Source organism: Sturnira hondurensis, unplaced genomic scaffold, assembly GCF_014824575.4.
Source record: "Sturnira hondurensis isolate 20B ecotype Veracruz unplaced genomic scaffold, ASM1482457v3 Scaffold0009664, whole genome shotgun sequence".
In the NCBI taxonomy this organism is placed as follows: domain Eukaryota; kingdom Metazoa; phylum Chordata; class Mammalia; order Chiroptera; family Phyllostomidae; genus Sturnira; species Sturnira hondurensis.
Window position 1 is genome coordinate 1,851,161 of NW_028082295.1, and position 26,420 is coordinate 1,877,580.

At 36.1% G+C, this 26,420-nt stretch overlaps 1 protein-coding gene across 6 annotated transcripts in view; it reads left to right on the top strand.

Annotated features, from left to right (window-relative positions):
• The window catches only part of IL1R1 (interleukin 1 receptor type 1), a 56,514-nt gene that overhangs the window by 15,732 nt on the left and 14,362 nt on the right, over window positions 1-26,420 (top strand). For all 6 annotated transcript variants that reach the window (XM_037057335.1, XM_037057337.1, XM_037057339.1 and 3 more), the window contains 5 exons: window positions 5,563-5,629; window positions 18,487-18,721; window positions 18,830-19,019; window positions 19,892-20,060; window positions 21,988-22,053. In XM_037057335.1, the coding sequence (XP_036913230.1) occupies window positions 5,569-5,629; window positions 18,487-18,721; window positions 18,830-19,019; window positions 19,892-20,060; window positions 21,988-22,053 (721 nt within the window). In that variant the 5' untranslated portion in view covers window positions 5,563-5,568. The remainder of the gene's footprint in view (window positions 1-5,562; window positions 5,630-18,486; window positions 18,722-18,829; window positions 19,020-19,891; window positions 20,061-21,987; window positions 22,054-26,420) is intronic.

The following is a 26,420-nucleotide window of genomic DNA, read 5'->3' on the forward strand; positions in this document are numbered from 1 at the left end:
TATATAGTAGATAGTCAATAAACAAGTGTTGAATTTGGCAGTGAGTGAATAAAAAATGAATGAATATCTAAACCCATTTTTTCAAAACCTCTATTTGTTTGTCATCAGAGCATGGGGTGATTTATAATAGCTAACATTTGAGTGTGACCATTTGCCAGATAATTTTATCATCCCTTAAATGAGGACAACTCATTTAATCTTCACAACAAATGTCAGTGAATACTGTTATCACTCTCCCTGTTTTGTCAAATGGGGGCACAGAGGCTGAGTGCCATTGATAGTGTGTATGGAACATATCTTGCAATCACGTGTGGTCAGATGCCTAAATTGTGACCCTCTTGAGAAGAAGGTTCTCCTTTAATATTTTATTTTGTTTATTTAATTTTTTTACTACTCTTGTCTCTGGTACTAGCACTGTGCCTGGCATGCAATAGGTCACAGGTGTTGTTGAGGGACTTTCTGACCTGGCTGCCTTTCTCACTGTCTGGTAGTGTGAGGGTTGGGCAGGTTTGGCTTTACATTTGGAATTTCTGTCTTACTTTAGAGTATAATAGGGTTTGTGTTGATTTTTGTTGGTAGCATGTTTTGTTTAGTCTTGGCTGCATCTTTCCTCTTTTCCTTTCCATTGCCCTTATTCTCTTTGGTCATGCAACCCTAACTCCATTCCCATGGCTTGGAGCTGACCTCTTGCCCTTAGGGCCCTGGACTGATATGGATTCAGAAAGTCCCCTGCTCTGGGGAAAGGAGCCACTTTCCCATCCTGCTTTTTTGAAGATTAGTCCTGGGGCAGGCTAAGTAAAACCTGGACCCATGGGGCTTGCTTTCCACATTTCATGGGCTTTAGAACAGGAAGGAATCCAAGATCATCTGACTAATTGTCTACCTGTACACATGAGGGAACTGAGGCCCAGGGAGAAGTCATGTCCAAGGTTACACTGCCCTGTGGCAGCAGACTACTGACTTGGGCTTAGAATCGTTGTATATTCTTTGCTCACAGTTAATTTGAAATTTTGTTTCAAAATGCTCTCTGTATGAGTGCAGCCTTTCACTTGCCTGACTAGTAGTCAAACAAGCCTGATCTTGTAACTAAGTGAAGTAACAGCTGGCATCTTCAATTTTCTTATAGTTCCTTTATTTTGTTTTTGATAAAGTAACACAAGTCATTGACTATCCTGGAACTAGTTATTGGGAAACATTTTAACTCTTTATTTTTTTTCTTCTCTACCAGAGAGACTTAAAACACAGGCTGTAAAATGTCAAAGCCTTCTATCTTATTTTAATAAACTGAGTATAGTTTAAAGGTAAATATAATAATATAATGAATCTGGGCTAATTTGGGAGAAGGCCAGTTTATGGGTTTAAAAGTCAAAATTACAGGACATGTAAGGAATGTAGTCTTACTGCTCTGGGTTGGTGTCCAGGCTTGAGCCAGGCATATCAATCCTTTTTCTCACACTACGGGTAATCTGAGGAGAACATAAGTGGGGGTGTCTCTCATAATTGGAGTCGTTTTCCTACATTTATTTGAAAGGCACATTATAACATTTTTATAGCTTTAAAAAATCATGTGGTTTATTATTATTTTTAAATATGTTTTATTGATTATGCCATTGCGGTTGTCCCATTGCTCCCCCTTCCTTCCCCTCTACCCTCCCCCCATTCCACCCTTTAGTTCATGTCCATGTGTCACAAGTACTTTAGATTCTATATCTCCCATACTATTCTTGCCCTCCCCCTGTCTATTTTTTACCTACCATCTATGCTACTTATTCTCTGTACCTTCTCCCCTCTTCTTCCTCCTCCCACTCCCCTGTTGCTAACCCTCCATGTGATCTCCATTTCTATGGTTCTGCTCCTGATTTAGCTGTCCGCTTAGTTTGCTTTTGTTTTAGGTATGGTTGTTAATAACTGTGAGTTTGCTGTTCTTTTACTGTTCATATTTTTTATCTTCTTTTTCTTAGATAAGTCCCTTCAACATTTCATATAATAAGGGCTTGGTGATGATGAACTCCTTGAACTTGACCTTATCTGAGAAGCACTTTATCTGCCCTTCCATTCTAAATGAAAGCTTTGCTGAATAGAGCAATCTTGGATGTAGGTCCTTGCATTTCATGACTTGAAATACTTCCTTCTAGCCCCTTCTTGCCTGCAATGTTTCTTTTGAGAAATCAGCTGACAGTCTTATAGACACTCTTCTGTAGGTAACTGTCTCCTTTTCTCTTGCTGCTTTTAAGATTCGCTTCTTATCTTTAATCTTGGGTAATGTAAATATGATGTGCCTTGGTGTGTTCCTCTTTGGGTCCACCTTCTTTGGGACTCTCTGAGCTTCCTGGACTTCCTGGAAGTCTATTTCCTTTGCCAGATTGGGGAAGTTCTCCTTTATTATTTGTTCAAGTAAGCTTTTCACTTGTTGCTGTTCCTCTTCCCCTTCTGGTACCCCTATAATTCGGGTGTTGAAATGTTTAGAGATGTCCTGGAGGTTCCTAAGCCTCTCCTCATTTTCTTGAATTCTTGTTTCTTCCTTCTTTTCTGTTTGGTTATTTTTTTCTTCCTTCTTGTCCACTCAATTGATTTTAGTCCCAGTTTTCTTTCCATCACTATAGGTTCCCTGTGCATTTCCCTTCATTTCACTTAGTGTAGCCTTCATGACTAAAATCAAGCAGTTCTATGAGTATCCTGATCAGCAGTGTTTTGAACTGTGCATCACATAGGTTGGCTATCTCTTGGTTGCTTATAAGTATTGGCTCTAGGGCTTTGAGGTGTTCTTCTTGAGCCATAATATTTTGATCTGTTCGCACCTGTTACATATGAGGGGCAGAGCCTTAGGTGTTCACTAGGGCAGGGCGACTCAGTTGCTGCGTTGTGACACTGTATGTGGGGACAGGGTCAGAGAGGGGCACTGGCATTTTTTTCTGTACTCTTTTGGATTTCAGTCCCCTCTGCTGCTTCCTGCAAGCAAATGGGCCCTTCTGGTGCTGGTTCCCGGATGGGTGGGTTTGTGCACCCTCCAGAACCCTGTGAACTCCAATGAACTCTCTGTGAGCCTGGGAGCCTCTCCCAGCACCTCGGCCCCTGAAAGTTTTTCCAATTGGTGCTTTTAGGCTTTATTTCCCAGTGCTGAGGCCCTGGGTTGCATGGTATGTCTCACTGCTTGCTCCTTTTCCTGGTTTATCTGCATGTGAATGTATGACCACAGTCAGCCAGCCACCTTGCACCCTCACTGGGTCTGCCCGTTGCCATCCCACGCCTCGGATCTGCCAACTACCACCTGCATGCCTGGGTCAGTCTGGCTGCTGTTTTCTGCTGTGATCCCTCTCTGCCAGCTGCTGACTCTGCCCCCCTTACTGGTCTGGATGAATGGTTCGTTGTTGTCGAACTTTGGTACAGTTCAATTTTCTCTTCTGTTCTAGTTGTGTTCTGGTTTCTAAATCTTTGTTCATAAACTTGGTTGTGTGAGGAGGTACAATATTTCCACCTATGCCTCTATCTTGGCTGGAAGTCCACATTTTTATACCTTTTAATGCCCCTTCTTAAATAGAACATTTTTTCACTACTATTTAAATGATTGCATATCATTATAGTCTAAATTAGTGATGGCTTGGTTAAAATATTTTGTGTTTGCAATTAACGTATAACTACTGATAAGAATATAGGCCAATGTAATCTCTTATAAAAATTAAAGGGCAGGTTTTTTCAAAGCATGAAATTATCAAACTATGGTCTGCTCTGGACATTGCTGCATTTAGTGAAATCTGGTAGAGGATAACTATTTCTTTTGTTCATAATTTTTATTCCAGGAAAACTTATTAAGGGCTTCTGGGTTACAAGTGCAGTGCCAGATACTGTGGGCACAGTGGTTTCTGCCCTCAAAAGAGGTGGTGGGTACAGGGCAGTGCAGTGTCTGTCACTGGGGTCGGGGAGTCAGTTTGGTGGAGAGAGTTTGGTTGGGGGCCTGTTGAGTCTGAGGTACTCAGGAGCCCTCGAATAGATTCATGCAAAAGTTCCCTGGAGGTCCAAGACTGGAACTTATTGTACATTAAGATCCCCATTTGGGTGCAACTAACAGGAACACTCAAAAAATAAAAGAGGTTGTTCTGAACATTAGCTTCATTTGAGCTTGAGGAGTTTAGAAACTAAGCAAGATTGAGTTTTTTCTTTTTCACATTCAATTGCTATCTTAGTGCTCTTGTTTTTATAGATAAGGCAATGGTTTGGTCTCCTTTCAGCATGAAGCATGTGCCTAATCTGATTATACCTCTGCCTGTACATGGACAAAGCATTGCATAATTAAAATAATAAATTACTAGGACCTCAGTTTAATAGACCTATCATTGATCTATGCTGTTGTAGCTGATTGTATGTTGGTATGCCTTCTAAGCCACATGGAGGGAAGGGGAACTGTGGAGGTTTAGTTACTTTGTGATGTACTTGATGCATGCTTATGGTAGAAGTTTCATTTTATTTTATGTTTTAATTATTGTTCAAGTACAGTTTTCTGTCTTTTACTCCCAGCCCAGCCCACCCCCCTAGTACTCCCCATCTCTGTCCTGTTTCCACCCCCCCCTCAGTTTTTGTCCATGTGTCTTTTATAGTTGCTCCTATAAATCCTTCCCCTTTTCCCCTGAAACCCCTCCCCCCTCCCTCTGGTCACTGTCAGCCTGTTCTCTATTTCAGTGTCTTTGGTTATATTTTGCTTGTTTAGGTTCCTGTCAAAGATGAATGGTATTTGTTCCTGTCAAATATGGTATTTGTCTTTAGTTTAAGAGAAGGGGAAACCACCCAAACCACAAGAACCAACCCAATATTAATATATTTTTGTTACCTTTTAAGTCATTTTTTGTGTATCAGGCAGCTATATAATTTTATATATATGATTTTGTGTCTCACCTTTTATTTTTTAATTTTTATTTTTTAAAGATTTTATTTATCTTTAGAGGGGAAGGAAAGGAGAGAGGGAAAGAAATATCAATGTATGGTTGCCTCTGGTGTGTCCCCTGCTGGGAACTGGCCTGCAACCCAGGCATGTGCCCTGACTGGGAATCGAACTGCTATCGCCTGGTTCTCAGGCCTGCGCTCAATCCACTGAGCTACACCAGACAGGGCTGTCTTACCTTTTAAGATGAAGGTGTGACCTTTGAGCTGGACCTGGAAATGTGGGGAGACTTTTGCACATGGGCCTGTTAGTGGGGTGCATTCAGGTAGGAACCAATCAATGTAAGAGCTGCAAGCTGGTTTAGGGTCTAGTAAGTAGCCACTTTGGATGTAGTTAGATAAAATTTGTGGGAAATTAAGTGGTGTTCAAGACTACAAATGAATATAGGGACAGATGATACACGTTTTACTATTTTTAAGTTGTTTGAATATTTCCTCAATTCCACTAGAAAATGGAATTCCCCCCACCCCCATTTTATATGCAGGAAAACATGATTACATTAATGATGTAGAGAGATTTACCCATCATTGTGACTTGGGGGTAAGGGGGGGACAGGTATATAGTTTTAGAGATTTTATGGGATAGTAACATTTTTATTTCTTGTTTTTCTTCCATTCCTGTTTTTCCAGGAGAATATGAAAGTGTTACTCAGACTTGTTTGTTTCATAGCTCTACTCATTTCTTCTCTGGAGGCTGGTAAGTTAAGCATTTCCATGTATTATTATTTGCTAAGAGAATCTATTATTTAGAAATATGAAATACTTTATTTAACAGACATTTTCCTTAACTTTTCTGTTGAATTCCAGGACAGAGAGCCTCCTGGTAATGGACCTGAACTGCTGGGTATTCCTCTCAGCATCTTTACTTCTCATTCTCTTCTTTATATTAGGAAACTAAGGCCCAGTGAAGTTAAGAGCCCAAGATCATGTTGCTAGTTTCAGAGCAAGAGTTAAGATCCAGGTTTCCCACTGGGCTTTTCCAATCCAGGCCTCTTCCCACTGTATTGCCGATTGGAGAGTATGATACAGGAAATCCTGACTTTCATTCCAAAGAAGTGTTAAATGTAGTGCTTATGAACCCACAGCTGAACACCATCAAGTGACAGTTCTTTGTTTTCTTTATTTATTCATTTTCATTCTTTCCCTCTCCCTCCCTTACTACAAATGCATTTAGCCCTTACCATGTGCCAGGCACTAGGTACAGGGGGTAATGAAGTAACAAATCCAGACAGAAATACATGCCTGCAGATGGCTTACATTCTAGTAGGTTTAGGAAAGTAAATATTTATTGTCATATGGTGATAAGTGTAGAGAGAAAAAAGCAAGGATGGAAGATACAAAGTTTTGAGATTGCAGTGGGTGAAAGGTTAAATTTTTTTATTATTGTTCATTAATAGTTTCCCCTCCTTTTCCCCAATTGCTCTCCCTTACCCTGTTCTGCCCCAACACTCAGTCCCTCCCCAATGTCCACACGTATGAGTCCTCTATTTGTGTTCCTTTGTTTGCCGCTTCCCTTTCTTTCCCCTATAATCCCCCTCCTCCATCCCTTCTGGTCTCTGACAGTTCTTTATTTTCAAGTGTCTGGTTCTATTTGATTCATTTGTTTGTTTTTTTGATTAGGTTCCACTTACAGGTGAGATCATGTGGTATTTGTCTTTCACTGCCTGGCTTATTTTACTTAGCATAAAGCTCTCCAGTTCAATCAGTGCTGTTGTGAAGGGTAGGATTTCCTTCTTTTTGCTGCATAGTATTCCACTGTGTAAATTTACAACAGTTTTTTAATCCACTCATTTACTGGTTGACAGTTAGGTGTTTTCAGCACTTGGCTATTGTAAATGGTGCTGCTATGAACATTGGGGTGCATAGGTTCTTTTAAATTGGTTATTGAGGATTCCTGGACATAGTACCAGCACTGGGATCACTGGATTGAAAGGCAGTTCCATTTTTAGTATTTTGAGGAAATCCCATACTGTTTTCCACAGTGGCTGCACCAGTCTGCATTCCCACCAACAATGCACTAGGGTTCCCTTTTCTGCACAACCTCGCCAGCTCTTGTTGTTTGTTGATTTATTAATGATGGCCATTCTGACAGATGTGAAGTAGTGTCTCACTGTGGTTGGCAAGTAATGTTGAGAATTTTTTTTATGTGTCTGTGAGTCTTCAGTATATCCTCCTTAGAGAAGTATGTATTCAGGTCCTTTGCCCACTTTTCAATTGGATTGTTTGTATTACTGGCATGTGAGTTTTTTATATATTTTGGAGATCAAACCCTTGTCCAAGGTATCATTGGCAAATATGTTTTACCCTATAGTTGGTTCCCTTTCCATTTTGTTGATGTTTTCTTTTATCTGTGCAGAAGCTTTGTAATTTGATATAGTCCCATTTGTTTATTCTTTCCTTTATATCCCTTACCTTAGGGGATGTATCACTGAAAATATTGCTCTGTGGGATATCTGAAATATTCCTGCCTATGATTTCCTCTATCAAAGGAAATCGTAGATTTCCTTTTGTGGTGTTACACCTTATATTTCAGTCTTTTATCTTAAAGTTTCTTTTGAGTTTCTTGAGAGTTTGAGAAATTCTCATCTTGAATTTCTTTCGGTGTATGGTGTAAGTTGGTGGTGTAACTTCATTTTTTTTTTCATGTACTTGTCTAGATCTCCCAACACCATTTATTGAAGAGGCTATTTTTAGTCTATTTGATGTTCCTGCCCTCTTTGTTAAATATTAACTCACTTTATTGACATCGGTTTATGTCTGGCCTCTCTATTCTGTCCCATTTTTCTAAATATCTACTTTCATGCCAGTAACAAACTGTTTTGATTACAGTGACCTTGTAATATAGTTTAATATCAGGTATTGTGATCCCTCCTACTTTATTCTTCTTTCTCAAAATTGCTGGAGCTATTTGCAGTCATTTATGGTTCCATATAAATTTTTTAAATATTTGTTTGGTATCTCTGAAATGTCATTAGTATTTTGATACGGATTGTGTTGAATCTATAGATTGCTTTGGATAGTATGGGCATTTTGATGATGTTAATTCTTCCAATTCATGAACATGGTATTTGCTTCCATTTTTGTCTTTCTTAACTTCTTTCTTCAGTGTTCTGTAGTTTTCTGAGCATAGGTTTTTCATCTCCTTGGTGAAGTTTACTCCTAAGTATTTTATTTTTCTTTTTGCTATAGTAAATGGGACTTTTTTCCTAATTTCCATTTCTGATATTTCACTGTTGGTATAAAAAATGCCTTTGATTTCTGAATATTGACTTTGTATCCCGCTGTTTTGCCAGATTCACTTATTAGGTCAACTAGTTTTTTGGTGGAGTCTGTAGAATTTTCTATGTACATTATCATGTCATCTGCAAACAGTGACAGCTTTACTTCATCCTTTCCAATTTGGGTTCCTTTTTTTTTTCTTGTCTGATTGCTGTGTCTAGAACTTCCATTATTATGTGGAATAGAAGTGGTGAAAGCGTACCCCCCTTGCCTTGATCCTGATCTTGGTGGGAAAGCTTTTAGTTTTTGCCCATTGAATATGATGTTGGCTGTAGGTTTCTCATATATGGCCTTTATTATATTGAGGCATGCTACCTCTATTGCCATGTAACTGTTTTTTTCATAAATGGGTGCTGTGTCTTATCAAATGCTTTTTCTGCATCTATTTATATGATCACATGATATTTTGTTTATGTGATGTATTATGTTTATTGATTTGCAAATATCGTACCATCCTTGTATCCCTGGATGAACCCCACTTCATCATGGTGTATGATCTTTTTAATGTATTGCTGCATGTGGTTTACCAATATTTTATTGAAGATTTTAGAATCTATTTTCATCAGTGACATTGGTTTGTAGTTTTCTTTCTTTGTTATGTCTTACCTGGTTTTATAATTATGATAACTCTGGCCCCATGACAAGAATTTTAGTGTCCTCCCCCTTCTTGGATTTTTTAGAAGAATGTGAGAAGAATGAGGGTTAGCTTTTCTCTAAGTTTTAGTAAAAATTTCCTGTGAATCTGTCCTGTCTAGGGCTTTTGTGTGAGAGGACTTTTTTGCTTACTGCTTCAATATCACTAGCTGATATCAGTCTACTCAGGCTTTCTCCTTCTTGTTGACTACATTTTAGAGGATTATATGTTTCTAGGAATTTTCCATTTGGACCTGGGTTTTCAAATTTCTTGGCATATAGTTATTCATAGTAATTTCTTATAGTCGTTTGTATTTCTAATTTCTCCTCTTTCACTTCTGATTTTATTTATTTGAGTCCTCTTCTTTTTTTTCTTGATGGGTGTGGTTAAAGGCTTATTGATTTTGTTTCTCTTTTCATAGAACTGGCTCCTGGATTTATTTATCCTTTGGATTGATCCTTTGGTTCTTTTAGTCTCTATGTCATTTAATTCTGCTCTGATCTTGATTATTTCCTTCTACTTGCTTTGGGCTTTGTTTGTTGTTCCTCTAGTTCTTGTAGATATAGGGTTAGGTCATTATTTGAAATATTTCTATCTTTTTTAGATAGGCCTGTATTGCTATGAACTTTCCTCTCAGGCCTGCCTTTGCTCTGTCTCATTGGTTTTCGGTTGTTTCGTGTTCATTTTCATTTGTTTCCAGAAACTCTTTGATTTCTTTCTTGATCTCATTGTTTACTATGAGATTGTAAACAATGTTTACTATCTGTTATTTCATAACATGTTAATAACATTGTTTAATAACATGTTATTGAGTCTCCATGTATTTGAATGTTTTGAGTTTTTTCCTTATGATCCTAGACAATGCTTGATGTGATTTCAATTTTCTTAAATTTGTTGAAGCTTGCTTTATGTCCTGTCATGTGGTCTGTCTTTGAAAATAATCCATGTACATTTGAAAAGAATGTATATTTTGTTTCTTTGTGGTGCATGGTTCTATATATATATCAGTTAAACCCATTTGATCTAGCATGTCATTCACTGCCACAATGTCTTTGTGGATTTTTTGTTTGGGAGATCTATCCATATTTGACAGTGGGGTGTTAAAATCTCCTACTAAAGTTCTGTTTCTGTCTGTATCTTTCTTGAAGTCATCTAAGATTTTCCTTATATATTTGGGTGCTCTAGTGTTGGGTGCATATATGTTTACAATGTTTATAGCTTCCTGATGGATTCTCTCCTTTAGAATTATGAAATGACCTTTTTAGTCTGTTTTTATGGTCTGTTTTGAAATCTATTTTGTCTGATATAAGTATTGCTACTTTGGCTTTTTTTTTCTATCCATTTACTTAGAATATTTTTTTCCAATCATTCACTTTCAGTCTGTGTAGGTCTTGTGTTCTCAGGAGGGTCTCTTGTCGACAGTAAATTCAGGTCACGTTTTCTTATTCATTCTGTTACCCTATGTCTTTTGATTGGAGTGTTTAATCCATTTACTTTTAAGGTTACTACTGATAGGTACTTATTCATTGCCCTTTTTTCAGAAGGTTAAATTTTTTGATAGTGTGATCAGAAAAAGCTCACTAAGAAGTTGACTTCTGAGTCAAACTTGAAGGAGAGGCCTATATAAATATGAGGTTGGTGATGAAAAAATATTCCAGGCATTATGTACCAAGGTCCTGAGGACAACAGTACTGACATGTTCCAGGAACTAAAATACCACTGCGGTTGGAGTAGAGTGAAAGATGAAGGAGGTGATAAAGGATTTGGGCAATAATACTGTCAAATGCAGATATGCTAAGTAAAATGATGTCTGATAGTTGTTTATTTGCTTTAGGAACTTAAAAGAAATAGGTGACATTGATCAGAACAATTTTGATTGAGTGGTAGGGAAAACCGCAGATAAATAAAAGTGTATGTATAGCTAAGGCCTTACTTTAGGTTTACACTTTTTATCACTACTATTGCTATTGCTACTGCTTTTCCCATTGTCTAATTACTTAGGAGTCCTTGATCTGCACAGGTAGTATGCTGACTGCTTACCCACTTTCATTTTGATTCTGTGTTTTTTAAACAGCTTTATTGAGGACACACAGCTTTAAACAGCTTTATAATTGACACACAAATGTTTAATATACAATTTGGTGTATTGACATACATACCTACCCCTGAAATCATCATCATGATTGAGATAAAAAATGTACATCCATGTTTCTGAAGTTTCCTGTTGATTGGTGTTTCCTGTAATGTATAGTTAGTTACTGAAGTCTCTGCTTGGTCATGTAATGATTGATCAGAAATTTCCTTAGACTATTTAAAAATTAATTAATTAATTAATTAATTATTTGTGAGAGAGGAGATCAATTTATTGTTCCACTTATTATGCATTCAGTGACTGGTTCTTGTGGCCCAGCGAGGGTTAAATCCCGCCACGTTGGCATATTGGAACAACATTCTATAACCACCTGAGCAACTCGGTCAGGGCTCCTTAGACTGTTTGACCCAATAAGTCTTCTACCCTTTGCTGAGGGACCCTGTGCGTGTTGGGGTATGCCTTCAATACTTAGGCTGTTCACAACTCTGCCTTAGTCTTCACTTCCTGCTTGTGTGTAACCTTCAGGTCATCCATATTTAAGAGACCAGTGACTTCTCTGGTCTTCTCTGGGCATGTACACAGCCATACATACATATGTACTCTTAGATTATCCAGGAATGTATAAGCGCTTTAAAAATCTTCCTATGGATATTTAATTCCCCAGATCTTCCTTTTTCTTTTGGCCAGACAGTTGTCTCATTTGGTATTGCGGTTTCAGGCGGCTGTAGTTTTAAATAGTTGCCAGTGACTGATTTTTTTTTTTTTTTTTTTATGAACACTCTGGGAATGGGGCTTTTCCTGTGGACCTCTGAGTCAGGATAATAACACCACCACTCTCTGAGTGTGACTTTTCCACAATGCTGCCAGTCAGGTCAAATTGTGTCAGTGCTCTGGAATGGGACTTTTTGAGGGGCTCCAAACTTGGTTTGCTCTTGCCAGCCTACTGGATTTTACAGCTACTGTGTTTGTAAGACTGCTGGCTTTCAAGTTCAGGGTGGAGTTGGGAAGAAGGAAAGATAAGCGTAGTTTAAGTAACAGAGACACAAATTCTGCTGTTCTACTGAGATTCAACTGTTGCTGGTGGGTTTTTTGTTTGTTTGTTTGTTTGTTTGTTTTTATCCTCACCTTAGGACATGCTTATTGATTTTAAAGAGAGGGGAAGGAGAGAGAAAGAGAAGGAGAAACACAAATGGGAGAGAGAAACATCGGTCAGTTGCCTTTCATCCACACTCTGATTGGAACTGAACCCGCAGCCTAGGCATGCTTTCTGACCAGGAGTTAAACCAGCAACCTTTCAGTTTGTGGGACAATGCCAAACACTAAGCCATACCAGCAAGGGCACTTCTACTTTTTTGAAAATAAATGTTCTGATTTTTGCAACCCTTTGATTTAGAATAATTTCCAGTCTTTTTGTTGTCTTTGCGGAGGAGTGAATTGTATGGAGACTCTCACTTGGTCATTCTGCAAATCCTGCCTTAAGAGCTCAGAATTTTTTGTTGTGTTGTTTTACATAAGGATATCCAATTTGTGAAAAGACTCTTTTCTCCACTGAATTTCTTTTGTGTCTTTTTAAAAAATCAGTTGAATATGTTTGTATATTTTATTTCTGGAACTTCTTTTCTGTTCAGTGACTTATTTATCTTTATGCCAATACTACATTGTCTTAATCCATGTGGCTTTATAATAAATGTTGAATTAAAGCAGTGTAACTGTTTCCATTTTGTTTTTTAATTGCTTGTTTTGAGTAATTATATATAAATCATATATAAATTTTAGAATCAAGCTTGTTACTTTGTACAAAAAGTCCTTTTCAGATTTTGATGGGGATTGAGTTGAATATAACCCAATTTTGGGACAATTAACATTTTAATGATATTGAGTGTTCTGATCTATGAACAGAATATATATTTCTTCATTTATTCAGATCTTGTTTAATTTATATAAACACCATTTTATAATTTTAATTGGATAGATCTGATGCATCTTTTGTCAGTTTTATCCTCAATTATTCATGTCTTTTGATGTCATTGTAAATAGAATTTTAAAAAATTCAGTTTTTAAAACTATGGTACATTTACATAATGGAGTACTGTGCAGAAGAAAGAAGAAGCTCTTATGCTTCACAACAGCATGGATGGAGCTGGAGAGCATTATGCTAAGTGAAATAAGCCAGGTAGTGAAAGACAAATACCATATGATCTCACCTATAAGGGGAACCTAATCAACAAAACATAGAAGCAAGTGAAATATAACCAGAGACATTAAAATAAAGAACAAACTGACTATAATCAGAGGATAAGGGAGAGAGGGATAATGGGGGAAAATAGGGGAAGTGTCATCAAAGAACATGTATAAAACACCCATGAAGAAAGCCAAAGGGTGTAGGTACGAGGGTGGGGTGAGGAACATGGTGGGGGTCAATGGGGACAACTGTATTTGAACAACAATAAAAAATCAGTTAAAAAATAAAAATACAACATCAAAAATTTGGTTTTTAATTGTTCTTAACTAGTATATGCAAACCCATTCAACTTTGCGTACTCATATTACATATTTACTAATCCATCTAGGTCTATTGTAGATTTCATAGTATATTCCAGAGATGATCATGTCTGCAAAGAAAGCCATTTGACTTTTCTCTTCAATCTGGATGGCATTTATTTTTTTTCTTTTCTTAATATGCTAATTAGATCTTCTAGTACAATGTCGAATAGAGATAATTAGAGTGGACGTATGTGCCTTATTCCTAATCTTACTATCTATGAGAGCTGTAGATTTTTCATAACTGTTCTTTATTAGGTTCAGGAAATTTCTCTGTAATCCTAATGTGCTGAGTTTTTATTAGGAATGGATACTGGATTTTGTAGGTTCCTCTTTCTGCACATATTAAGGTAATTATATAGTTTTTCTTTTAAACCAAGTTAATATATGGAATTTTATCAATTATTTTTTTAATGTGAACTCAACTTTACATTTCTAGGGATGTTAAGTACATCATAATGTGTTATCCTTTTTTAGTATATTGTAGGATTTTGTTCATACACTGTTTTAAAGAAAGTTTGCATCTTTGTTCATGATGAAGACTTTTTTTTCTTATAATGTCTTTGTCTGGCTTTGGTGTGAGAGTAGTGCTGACCTGAGAGAGTGAACTGACAAGGTCACTGACTCTTCAGTTTTCTGGAAGAGTTTGTGTAAAATTGTTTCTCCCATGAATATATCAGTGAAGCCATCTAAGCCTGAAATTATTTTTGTTGGAAGGTTTTTAGATAAAAATTCGTTTTCTTTAAATATCTCTAGGGCTATTCAGATATTTATTTTTTCTTGAGGGAACTTTTGTAGTCTGTGCCTTGCAAGGAATTTGGTCATTTCACAATATGCTGTTGAATTTATTGGCATAAAATTGTTCTTAATACTTCCTTATTATCCTATAAAAGTATTTTTTAGCCTACCTGAGGACATTTTTTTCATTGTTTCTAAAGAGAGAGGAAGGGAGAGAGGGAGGGAGAGAGAAAAAAACCTCAGTCTGAGAGAAAAGCATCAATCCCTTGTCTCCCATGCATGCCTGGACCTCGGATTGTACACGTCCAGACCAGGGATCGCACATGTGTGTAGCCAGGCAGGGGATCAAATCCGCAACCTTTTGATTAGGGGGTGATGTTCCAACAAATTGAGCTACATGGCCAGGGCTTACAAAGTGTTTTAATGAGAGATGTCACCTCTCTTTTTTCCTGATCAATTGGGCTGGAGATTTTATCAGTGATACTGATTTTCTGAAAGAAATGGCTTTTGGTATCTGATTTTTCTGTGTTGTTTTTCAGTTTTCCATTTCATTGATTATCTCTTGGATCTGTATTTTTTTTATCTTCTGCTTACTTTGGGTATGATTATTTTCTAATTTATTAAGTGGAAACTGAAGTCATCAATTTGAGATATTTTTTCTTATGTAATCATTTTGTGCTGCAGGTTTTCCTTAAACACTTTTTCCATTGCATACCATCCATTTTGACATATGCTTTCCCTCCCTATTTATTTCTTCTTTGACTGATGGGTTATTTAAAAGTATGTTTTTTAGTTTTTAATGAATAATACTTTTTATGATTGCATTCTGCATACTGTGGAAGTTATGTTCAAATCTGCTGATGCTATATGGAACTGATAAATTAGAACCGTGTGGCTTCCCAGCTAATGGTGTATTTTATATTCATTTAAAATGTTTTCTCAAATATATTGGGAATTCCTAGTTATCTTTCTATTTTTGGTTTCCAATTGAATCCCATTTCACTGGAGAATATAACTTTGACTAATTTGAATCCTTTTAAATGTATCAATCATTGGCTTATGAGCAAGAGTATTGTGTATCTTGATAAGTTTGTTGTGTTTACTTAAAAAATATGTGTTTTGTTGTTGGTTAGGATTTTCTATAAATATCAATTATGCCAAATTGGTTGATACATTGTTCGAATCTTCTATATCATTAATGATTATTTATCTAATTGTTCTACCTGTTCTGTCCATTATTGTGAGTAGGGTATTGGAATCTCTGACTATAATTGTGGGTTTCTCTATTTCTTCTTGCAGTCTAGCAGTTTTTGCTTCAAGTATTTTGAAGCACTATTAGTAGGTGAGTAAATATTTAGGATTACTATGTACTTCCTGATGAATGACTCCTTTATCATAATTAAATGACCCTTTTTATTCCTGATGATATTCTTTACTGCAAAATCTACTTTGATTATTAACAATATAATAACCATTTAAACCTTCTTTTAATTAGTGTTAACATGGTATCCTCCACCACCTCATTTTTTAAACTTTTGAACATATTTGTATTCTTTTTTTTTTTTAAAGATTTTATTTATTTATTTATCTTTAGAGGGGAAGGAGAGAGGGAGAGAAACATCAGTGCATGGTTGCCTTTTGTGCATCCCCTGCTGGTAGTTAGCCTGCAAGGAACCGGCCTGCAACCCAGGCATGTGCCCTGACTGGGAATCGAACCACGATCATCTGGTTCGCAGGCCCGCGCTCAATCCACTGAGCTACGCCAGCCAGGGCTGAACATATTTGTATTCTTATATTTAAAATGTGTGTAAGTAGTGTGACAGCATGTGTGTGTGTGCATTAGGCAGCATACAGTTGGATCCTTCTTACTTCATCTATCCTGACCATCTCTGCCTTTCCATTGGAGTGTTTAGATCATTAAAATTTTAAATATGATTAATAATATATTTGGGTTTAATTTTAGGATCTTGTTATTTTAGTTTCTATTTGTCCCATCAATTCTTTGTTATTTTTTCTCTTTTTGGATTGATAAGAATTTTTTTTAATTGATCTGCCTTTTGAATTGATTCAGGATTTTCATGATTCATTTTATCACCTTTGTTGGCTTATACTACTAACTGTTTTTGTTTTTTAAATAACTGCTCTCAGGTTTCTAGTATCCATCTTTAACTTATCACTGTTTACCTTTACATGATGCTATACCATTTCACATATAGTATAAAAATCTTACAACAGTATACATACCTTTTAGAACTTGACCTTATTGTTTGCATATATTTTGCTACTTTATATGTTATAAATCTCACAGTGCACTATTATTTTTGCTCTAAACATGCAGTTATTTTAAAAGAGATCTAAATATTAAGAAAATTATTTTATAATTACACATGTGGTAAACATTTCTGGTGTTTTTATTCCTCTATGTAGATCCATTTGATACTATTTATTTCTGAAGGATTTCTTATATTTTTCAGATAGTACAGGTCAACTGATCATTAATTTTTACAGCTTTTATGAATAAATGCAAAAATGTTTATTTTGCCTCTGTTTTTGAAAGTTATTTCCACTGAATATAGAATTCTAGGTTGATTATCTTTTTACTTTCAGTACTTATTATTCCACTTTCTTCTGGCATGTATTGTTTCTGGCAAGAAGGCTGCATCATTTTTTTCTTTGTTTGGTAGACTTTTCTTCATGGTTCTTTTGCTTGGGGTTCATTGTGATTTTGGCATTTGTAAGTTCCTCATTTTCACAAAAATCTTGAAAAATTTGAACACATAGGTCTTAAAATATTTTTTTTCTGATTCACTCACCTTTCTTCTTCAGGAATTGCTATTAAATGTATTGAAGTTGTCCTGCAGCTAACTAGTGCCCTGTTAATTTTGTTATGTTATTTTCTCACTGTGTTTAATTTTGAATAGTTCCTAATGCCATGTCTTAAAGTTCACTTATCTTTTCTTCTGCAGTGTCAGATCTGCCATTAATCAGATCCTGTGTTATTTTTTAAGCCAACATTGTAGTTTTCATCTCTGGAAATTTTATTTATGTTTTTTTTAAAGCTCTCATGTCTCTTCTCAACATGTATGATCTAGTATATTGATCAAGTAAAATGCAATAGTAATAACTTTTAATTTTTCCATTTATTCTATCATCTCTGTCTTTTTCTGAGTCAGTATTGATTATTTTCTCCTCATTATTAGTTATATTAATTTTTTGCGTGCCTAGTAATTTTTGATTAGATGCCAGACATTGTGATTTTTACTATGTTGGGTGCTGGATATTTTTGTATTACTAAAAATGTTCTTGATTTGTTTTGTCACAGGTTTGTTACTTGAACGTAGTTGATCTTTTCAGGTCTTGCTTTTAAATTTTATTAGTCATATTCAGAAAAAGGTATTCTAGCCCTAATTTTCCCCACTTACTAAGTCAAATCCCTCTGGGTATTCTACCTGATGCCCCATGATTAATGAGGATTTCCATTCTAGTTATCAACACAAATATTTCCAGAATTGTGTGCTCTCTAATCCTTATGGCAGTTCTCACTCTGACCTTGGGTAGTTTTTCTTATATCCTAACACTAATCAATACCCAGCTGAAAACTTGAGGGAGATTCTCTGTTGATCTCCAAAACACTTGTTTCCTTTTTCTCCCTCTCCTTCTTTCTGTCTGTCTGTCTCTATGCACGGCTAATGTATTTGGCACTCTGCCCTGTGAACTTTTGATTTACCTGAATTTCCAGCTCCATTTGCTCAACTCAGAGAACAACAGACTTTGCCTACATTGCCTCCTCACAGTACTATGGTCTTGAATCTCTCTAGGCAGTAATTTGAGAATATTATAGGACTCACCTCCTTTGCTTCTTACCTTTCTGATATTCCTGTCCTTTGTTTCCTGCTGTTCAAAATCTTGAACATTGTTTTATGGATTTTCTCTATTTTTCAGTTGTTCAGATGGTAGGGTAAATGCAGTCCCTGATACTCCATCTTGTACCCAAGTAGATCTCTCACCTGATACATTTTTGTCAATGTTTAGATGATTAGGAGGGGATAAGAGGTTAAATAACTTGTTCAAGGACGCTCACATAGTATATAACACAACTAGATTTGAATATTAACCTTTCATACTTCCAAAATAATGCAAATAATATGGCTGCTAAAACTCATATTTAATAGGAACTTATATACTGAATTATTAATGTTTATATGTAGATATTATGTTAAGAAACACTGTCAGATTTCACACAGAAATTGTTTTTTTCTCCCTTTTAAAGGTAAATGTGAGAAACGTAAAGATAAAATAATTTTAGCTTCTTCTGCATATGACATAGATGTCCGTTCATGTCCTCTTAATCCAAATGAAAACAAAGGAACTATACATTGGTATAAAAATGACAGCAAGACATCTATATCTACAGAAAGAGACTCCAGGATTCATCAGCACAAAGATAAACTTTGGTTTGTTCCAGCTAAGGTAGAGGATTCAGGACATTACTATTGTGCGGTAAGGTAAGAAAGTAATTAATGTATTAAAAACATGTGTTCTACATACCTATAATTGTTAAGACAGAAAAATCCTTTAATAATGCTTAATTGACCTATTTTGATTTACTTTAGAAATTCAACTTACTGCCTCAAGATTGAAATAACTGCAAAGTTTGTACAACGTGAACCTAACTTGTGTTACAGTGCACAAGCTATATTTACACAAAAACTGCCTATTGCAGGAGATGGACAACTTGTGTGTCCTTATTTGGATTATTTTAAAGATGAAAACAATGAGTTACCAAAAATACAGTGGTATAAGGTAACATATTAAATATGGTATTTTACTTTTCCAGCAAGTAAAATAGCTTTCTGTTGTAGATAATATGTTGTAACTGAAAAGTACTTTTCACTTGGCGCATTGTTTGCTTTTTAGGGGTAAAATTTAATAGGAACATTTTTAAAAGTTGTAAGACTATATCTATTTAATTTGCAACTTAACTAAAATCTTACTTTCTTTTATTTTTATTTAATTAGATACAGTTGAGAATAGTATAGTAGGAATAAAAGAAGTTTAAAGATAAGACAGTATTAATTTATGGTTTTCAAGAGATAACTGTTTATGACAAAATGTATTATTTTGTGTTTTATTTAAAATATCTTGTGGTCCTTAAATAAGTTAGTAGTTTATGTAACTGTCTTAAAAGTGATTGACTAGCACTATATAGAGAACACATTATGTTTGGATACCTTTGCTCTCCCTAGTGTTTGGAGCCTACTTGGAGAATTATCCTGTGTAGGGTAAGAAACACAAAATAAATAGCATCAGTGAAGAAAGGAAATACAGCATTGCAGAGAAACTATAGTTTGAGCATTCCTTCCTTAAATGTGTTTTTTTAATTGACAAATAAATATTTGTTTTCAAAATGCAAGGCTCATAGGCCTAACAATTAATATCCTAGGAATATTATGCTTTTTGCCATAAAAAATACAATATTAAAACTTGTATACAAGGAAACTTTCTTTTCATATATATGTATATTTTCATATATAAATAAATTTGTATAAAATATAATGTATATATTATATATCTAGAAAACGTTTGCTGATATGAAAAAAAAATTTTTTTTTCCTGGCTGACTTGAGTAAGTTGTTAATTGGTTTTCAATACTTCCATCCTATGCCTCTATCTAGGATTGCAAACCTCTACTTCTTGACAATATGAATTTTATTGGTGAATCAAGTAAGCTCATTATCATGAATGTGACTGAAGCGCATAAAGGGAACTATACTTGTTTTGCATCCTACACACATTTGGGAAAGCAATATCGCATCTCCCGGGTTATAGAACTTCTAACTCTAGGTGAGTCATAATTTCACTCCTAGGAGTTTACTTCTGGGAAAGCCTCGAGACCACAATTCTACTATTACCTTCATTGTCCATGGAGGAACTAAATCCATGAGAATCTTGATGACTTGCCACCAAAGGTCACATGGTCTTAATCTGTTGTTAAATACTATGTAAATGGCTTTCATTCCTGCTTCAATTGCAGAGTTAATTAAACAAACAGCATGAGCTGCATTTTCCAATTGAACTAGGAGGCTTGTTCTTTGGGATGGCTAAAGATGATTCTTCCTGAGAACTCAGGCTGATTCTGACTGGTGTATAAGGGACAGTTCTGGGCTCCTTCCCCTGGGTATTCTGACTGTCTGGCAATGATGATCATTTGCATGATGATGAGGATGCTAATGGACTTTGGAATAAGTTACACCCCCATAATCTCCCTGGTGTTAGTTCCCTGTTAGCCCAATTACTTTACCTCTCTAAGCCTGCCTCCTCCTCTGTGTGAAGATGATACATCCTTCCCAGGTTGTTGGGAAGATTAGAGATCAATTACGTGGTCATGTATTTGATGCAGGACAGATGAGCAATAAATAGGTTCATGGTGATGATTCTTGTTAATTTCATGAGGCTTTCAATTCTCTATTAACCATCCTTCATATTAAAAACTATTTTACAACGAATTACACTCTGACCAGTTATCTGGGGATGAAAGAATGCTTGCTCTTACTGTAAATATCAGAGCTTTAAGCTTTCTCCAATATACAAAGAGTTACTCCAACCAGGAGTTTGAAAGTTAAAGATGTTTTTATTAATAATATGCTGGGACAACAGGCATAAATAGGGAATATCACAGGTCACCCAGAACATGATCACCCTACATATAGCTGAGCTATCTAAATTCAATAGTAATTTATTTTTTTCAAAGTTTATATTATTGAATCAGAATTAATTCCTACAAGCATTAGTGACTTGTAATTTTCAATAGTCACAACCATCTTGAGTTTTTAGCAGCTTCTCTCTGGTCATTGTCTAGCTCTGGTTTGTTTTTCCTGAGATTGATCTATCTATCTATGTGTCTGTCTATCTATCTATCTATCTATCTATCTATCCAGCCATCTATTTATCTAGTAACTAGACCAGCAGATATATTCTTCATGTCCTTTTTGGATCCCTTATATAGAAATAATATACTTAATCAGGGGTGAGATCATTTTTTATTTTTTTCTAAAGGCAGATTCAAAATTATTTACTGAGCATCTACTATGTGCCAATCACTGTTCTAGGTATATATTAGCAAACAAAAAAGACAATATCCTGCCTTGATGTAGCTTACTTTTTTGGGGGGATACCTTATATTCAAGTTCATAGTTTTCCAAGGTTGGCCACAGGCTACCCCTTGAAGCCAAGGTTCTTATAAATAAAAGCCAGATTACTTGCTGGAGCTACTTAATATTTTTATGTCTGTTTTAATAAATTATGTGAAATTTCTTGACATTCTACTCATGGGTCATTTTTAAAGGCACTGAATATAAGCAGATCCAGCATTGGATGGCCTTTCTTCCATTGGTGAAGCATTATTGGGGAATAATGCTTCACCAATGGAAGTACCTTTCCATGACTGCTCATATTCCTGGATTCACTTTAAGAGAGGCACTTCTCTGGAGCCTCAAGCCCTGGTGTCATGTGTGGTTTTTTTTGTAGCACCAAACTCCATGGGTTCAGAACGGTGCAGGCCTTTTAGTGGGTACTCACAGTTTCGCTATGGCCTTCATGTTAGCCTCCTTCCTTCACCTCTTCTGTCTCCTGCCATAAGTGCTTCAGGCACTTAAGGGAATATCTGGCAGGATGCTGTATAGTATGTTTCGGTATATTTAGCCAAGTGTTGTTGTCTCTTGAGATTCTAATGTATATGAGACTGAGAAACCCTGTGATGTTTTTCTTTCAGAGGAAAATAGGCCCATGAGGCCTGTGATTGTGAGTCCAGTTAATGAGACGATGGAAGTCGTCTTGGGTAAGTGGCCTCAAATTAGGATGTGCTGAAATAATTATTTTGAATTCAAGATTAAGATAAATTGTACCTTTACTACACACAATAGTAAACTTAAGTTGTTTACTGGATAGCTCTATATTTAGAAAGAAGGTGGCATAGATTGTATGTTAAATGTTTCTTTGGATTTCTTGCTTCTAACCAAGTCTGATTTGCCCATCCTTGCTTTTCTGTGGAAACCTATTACCTATGACAACACCAGCCAAAGGCCAATTTCAACCGACCTAGGAATGAAAAATGTAATTTATTTGGTGCACAATGAATTTCTTATGCCCAGGGTGTTAAGCTTTTAGGCAGAAGAGTAAGACTAGAAGTCAAAAAGATAGTCATTCTATCTTTTTCAAATTAGTGAACATTTTTTATTTCAAGAATACAATGAAGAAATGAAGAAATCTTATAAGTATTAGACCTACACTGTACAATGCAATAGCCACTAGCCACATGTGGTTATGTATACATAAATTTAAATTAAATTAGTGTCTCAGTCAAGAGCTTAATAGATATGGGTGACTAGTGACTGTAGTATTAACACAAATACAGACATTTTCACTATCACTGAAAGTTCTATTAGAAACCACTGGTCTAAACATAAAAACAGAGAGATCTGAGATATTGATGAAGTAAGTGGAAGCTACACACTTGTTCCCAGAGCCAAATGAGATTTATAGCTAAATTACAGAGCAATCAACCTGAGTGACCAACTGAAAGACAGCTGAACAGGAGTATTATATCCAAGGATTGACAGAAGTTACATAGAGACTGATACAGGGGGAGATGCAGCGAGGGCTGGCCCCTCTATCCAGGCGTGGCAGCTGAGAAGCTGTAAAAGTTCCCCCTGAGGTTGCATGGGGTCTCAACCCCACATCAGGACCCCCAAACCAAAGCACCAGGGCTAACTTAGGTGATGTAGAAGATGGCACCACTGTGACCCATAGGTGCCTATTTCAGAAAGCTCTTATATAAGCTGGGGACTCAGCAGGTCTACCTAATACACAGAGACAAACAAAGTGCAGACAAATGGTGTAAAAAGAAATGTGCCCCAAACTAAAGAATCTGAGAAATCCCTCAGAAAAAGAAATAAATGACATGGAAGCACCTAAAATACCAGATGCAGAATTTAAAACAATGTTTATAAGCATGTTCAAGAGCGTTAGGGGAAGAATGGGTGATCTCAGTGAGAACTTGAATAAAGAGATAGTTAGCATTAAAAAGAACATAGAAACCACAAAAAATGAACCAGACAGAAATGAAGAATACAATATCTGAAATGAAGAATAGACTAGAAGGAATCTACAGCAGGTTACATGAGGTCCATCAGAGTATTGAATCGGTGATTTAGAGGACAAGATTACATTAAACATCCAAGCAGAGCATCTAAAAGACCAGAAAATTTTTAAAAAAATGAGGGAAGTCTAAGGAGCCTCTGGGACAGCATCAGGCATAACAACTCTGCATCATAGGGGTACCTCAAGGATAAGAGAGTGAGGAAGGGATAGGGAACTTGTTTTAAAAAGTAACATCTGAGAACTTCCTAACCTAATAAAGGAAAAACTCACCCACATTCAGGAAGCACAGAGAGCCCCAATCAAGAAAAACTCAATGAGGCACACACTAAGACACATCATACTTAAAATGGCAAAGCTTAAAGAACAAAGAATCTTAAAACCTGCCTGGGAGTTCCCATAAAGCTGTCAGCTGATTTCTCAACAGAAACACTTAAGGCCAGAAGGGATTGGCATGAAATGTTCAAAGTGTTGAAAAGCAAGGACCTACAACTAAAACTATTTTACCCAGCAAGTTATCATTTAAAATTGATGGCAAAACGAAGAGCTTACCAGACCAAACAAAAGAAAGGGTTAAAGGGGTTCATTACCACCAAACAAAAATTGCAAAAAATGTTAAAGAGATTACTTTAAGAAGAAGAAGAAATAGAGAGGGAGAGGAGCATATGTACAAAGAATAAAATGGCAATAAGTACCTACCAATAATAACCTTAACCATGCAGTGGTTGCAGCTGATCTGAGGGATACAAAGTCTTTTTAAAAATATTGTTACATATATCAGGTGTATAGACTCAAGGTCATGACTAGCTGTGTATTTGTGACTAATGTTACACCATACCTTTAAGCCATCAGTTTGGTTATAACACGTGTTTCATAAGGGTATGTGATATTCGATAGGAAATTGTATCTGAGAGACCTCAAACTCTGAAGTCAGTATTAGTGTAGTTTTATTCACGAACTTTGAAGTCAGCATTTTTTTTCACTTACCATTGAAAATGGCTGGAAAAATATGTCAATTCAATAGTCCAAGAGATGTTGAACTTCAGAAAATTCTGTTTGAGTCTGATGATGAGAATGATAGCATTGAATGTGAAAATGAAAGTGATTTAGAAGATGAATATTTTGTGGAAGTTTGTTCAGAGGATTTGGATACTGAGCAAGATATTTCTAGTAAAGAAAGTGAAGATGGCTTAGATGTGAATGAAGAGTATTTTTTTGAAGAGGATAAGGGAAAAATGGAGAAGTCCAATAAGAAGACAAAATAGAAAAGAGCTGCAGAATATTTTGTGTCAACTTCATTAGTTTGGCCAAATGCAAAAAAAATTGCCAGAAATGAACTTGAAACTTGGAACTGTTTTATCACAAATGATATTTTAGATTTAATCTGAGTACATACAAATAAATACATCAATTTTATCTCAAATCAGTTTTCAACAATCTTGAAAAATAAGAACAAAGTTGGAGGTATCATATTATCTAATAACAAGCTATCCTGCAAGGCCATTGAATTGAAACAGCCTGGTACTGGCATAAGAACAGGCATATAGATCAGTGAATAGAACAGAGAGCACACAAATAAACCCACACCTTTATGGTCAATTCATATTTGACAAAGGAGGCAAGAGCATAAAATGGAGTCAAGACAGCTACTTCAGTAAATGGTGTTGGGAAGATTAGACAGGAACATACAAAAAAGAGAGAGAGAAACTAGACCACCAACATACAAAATTCACAAGAATAAATTCAATTGATGAAAGACATTTATACAAATAGTAAAACCATAAAAATCCTAGAAGAAAACATGCTTCAGGTCAGACATCTGCCCAGGTCAGGTGTCTCAGTTGGTTAGAGTGTTGTCCCATACACCAAAAGGTTGTGGGTTCATTCCCCAGTCAAGGCACATACTTAGGTTGCAGGTTTGATCCCCATTTGAATGTGTGTGGAGGTAACTGATCAGTATTTCTCTCTCACATCTCTCCCCCCTGCCCTGTCTCTCTGTCTCTCTTGCTAGCCCCTCCCTTCTCCCCTCCCTCTCTAAAATCAATAAACATATCATCAGGTGAGGATTAAAAAAAAACCTCAAACATTTCTTCTAGAAATATTTTTGCCTATATACCTCCTTGGGCAAAGAAAACAAAGGAAGAAATTAAACAAGTGGGACTACATGAAAATAAATAGCTTTTGAACTGCAAAAGAAATAATCAACAAAATGAAAAGGCAACCCACTGAAGGGGAGAACATATTTGTCAATGATATGCCTGATAAGGGGTTAATTTCTCTAAGATATAGAAATAACTTATGCAGCTCAACACCAGAAAGACTAACACCCAGTTACAAATGGGCAAAAGACCGGAATAGATACTTCTCCAAAGAGGACATAGGGATGACGAATAGACATATGAGAAAATCATCAGCATCACTAATCATGTGAGAGATGCAAATTAAAACTGCCATGAGCTATTACCTTATACCTGTTAAAATGGCAACCATCAAATCAACAAACAGGTGCTGGTGAGGATGTGGAGAAAAGAGGATCTTTTGCATTGTTGATGGGAACATAGACTGGTACAGCTACTCTGTAAACAGTATGGAGTTTCATCAAAAAATTAAAAATGGGCCCTGGTTGGTGTAGCTCAGTAGATTGAGTGCCAGCCTGTGAACGGAAAAGTCATGGGTTTGATTTCAGTCTGGGCACGTGCCTGGGTTGTGGGCCAGGTCCCCAGTAGGGGGCGCATGAGAGACATCCGTACATTTATGTTTCTCTCCTCTTCCTTCTCCTCTCTAAAAATAAATAAACAAAATCTTTAGAAGATAAAGACAAAAACAAAAAAAAAAATGGAACTACCTTTTGACCCAGCTGTCCCACTTCTGAGAATACATATATAAAGAAACCCAAAACTGTAATTTGAAATAATATTTGCACCCCCATATTCATCACAGTGTTATTTACAATAGCCAATATCTGGAAACAGCGCAAGTGTCTACCCGTGTATGAATGGATAAAATCCTTTGGTATATTTGCACAATGGAGTATTAATGGATTGCAAA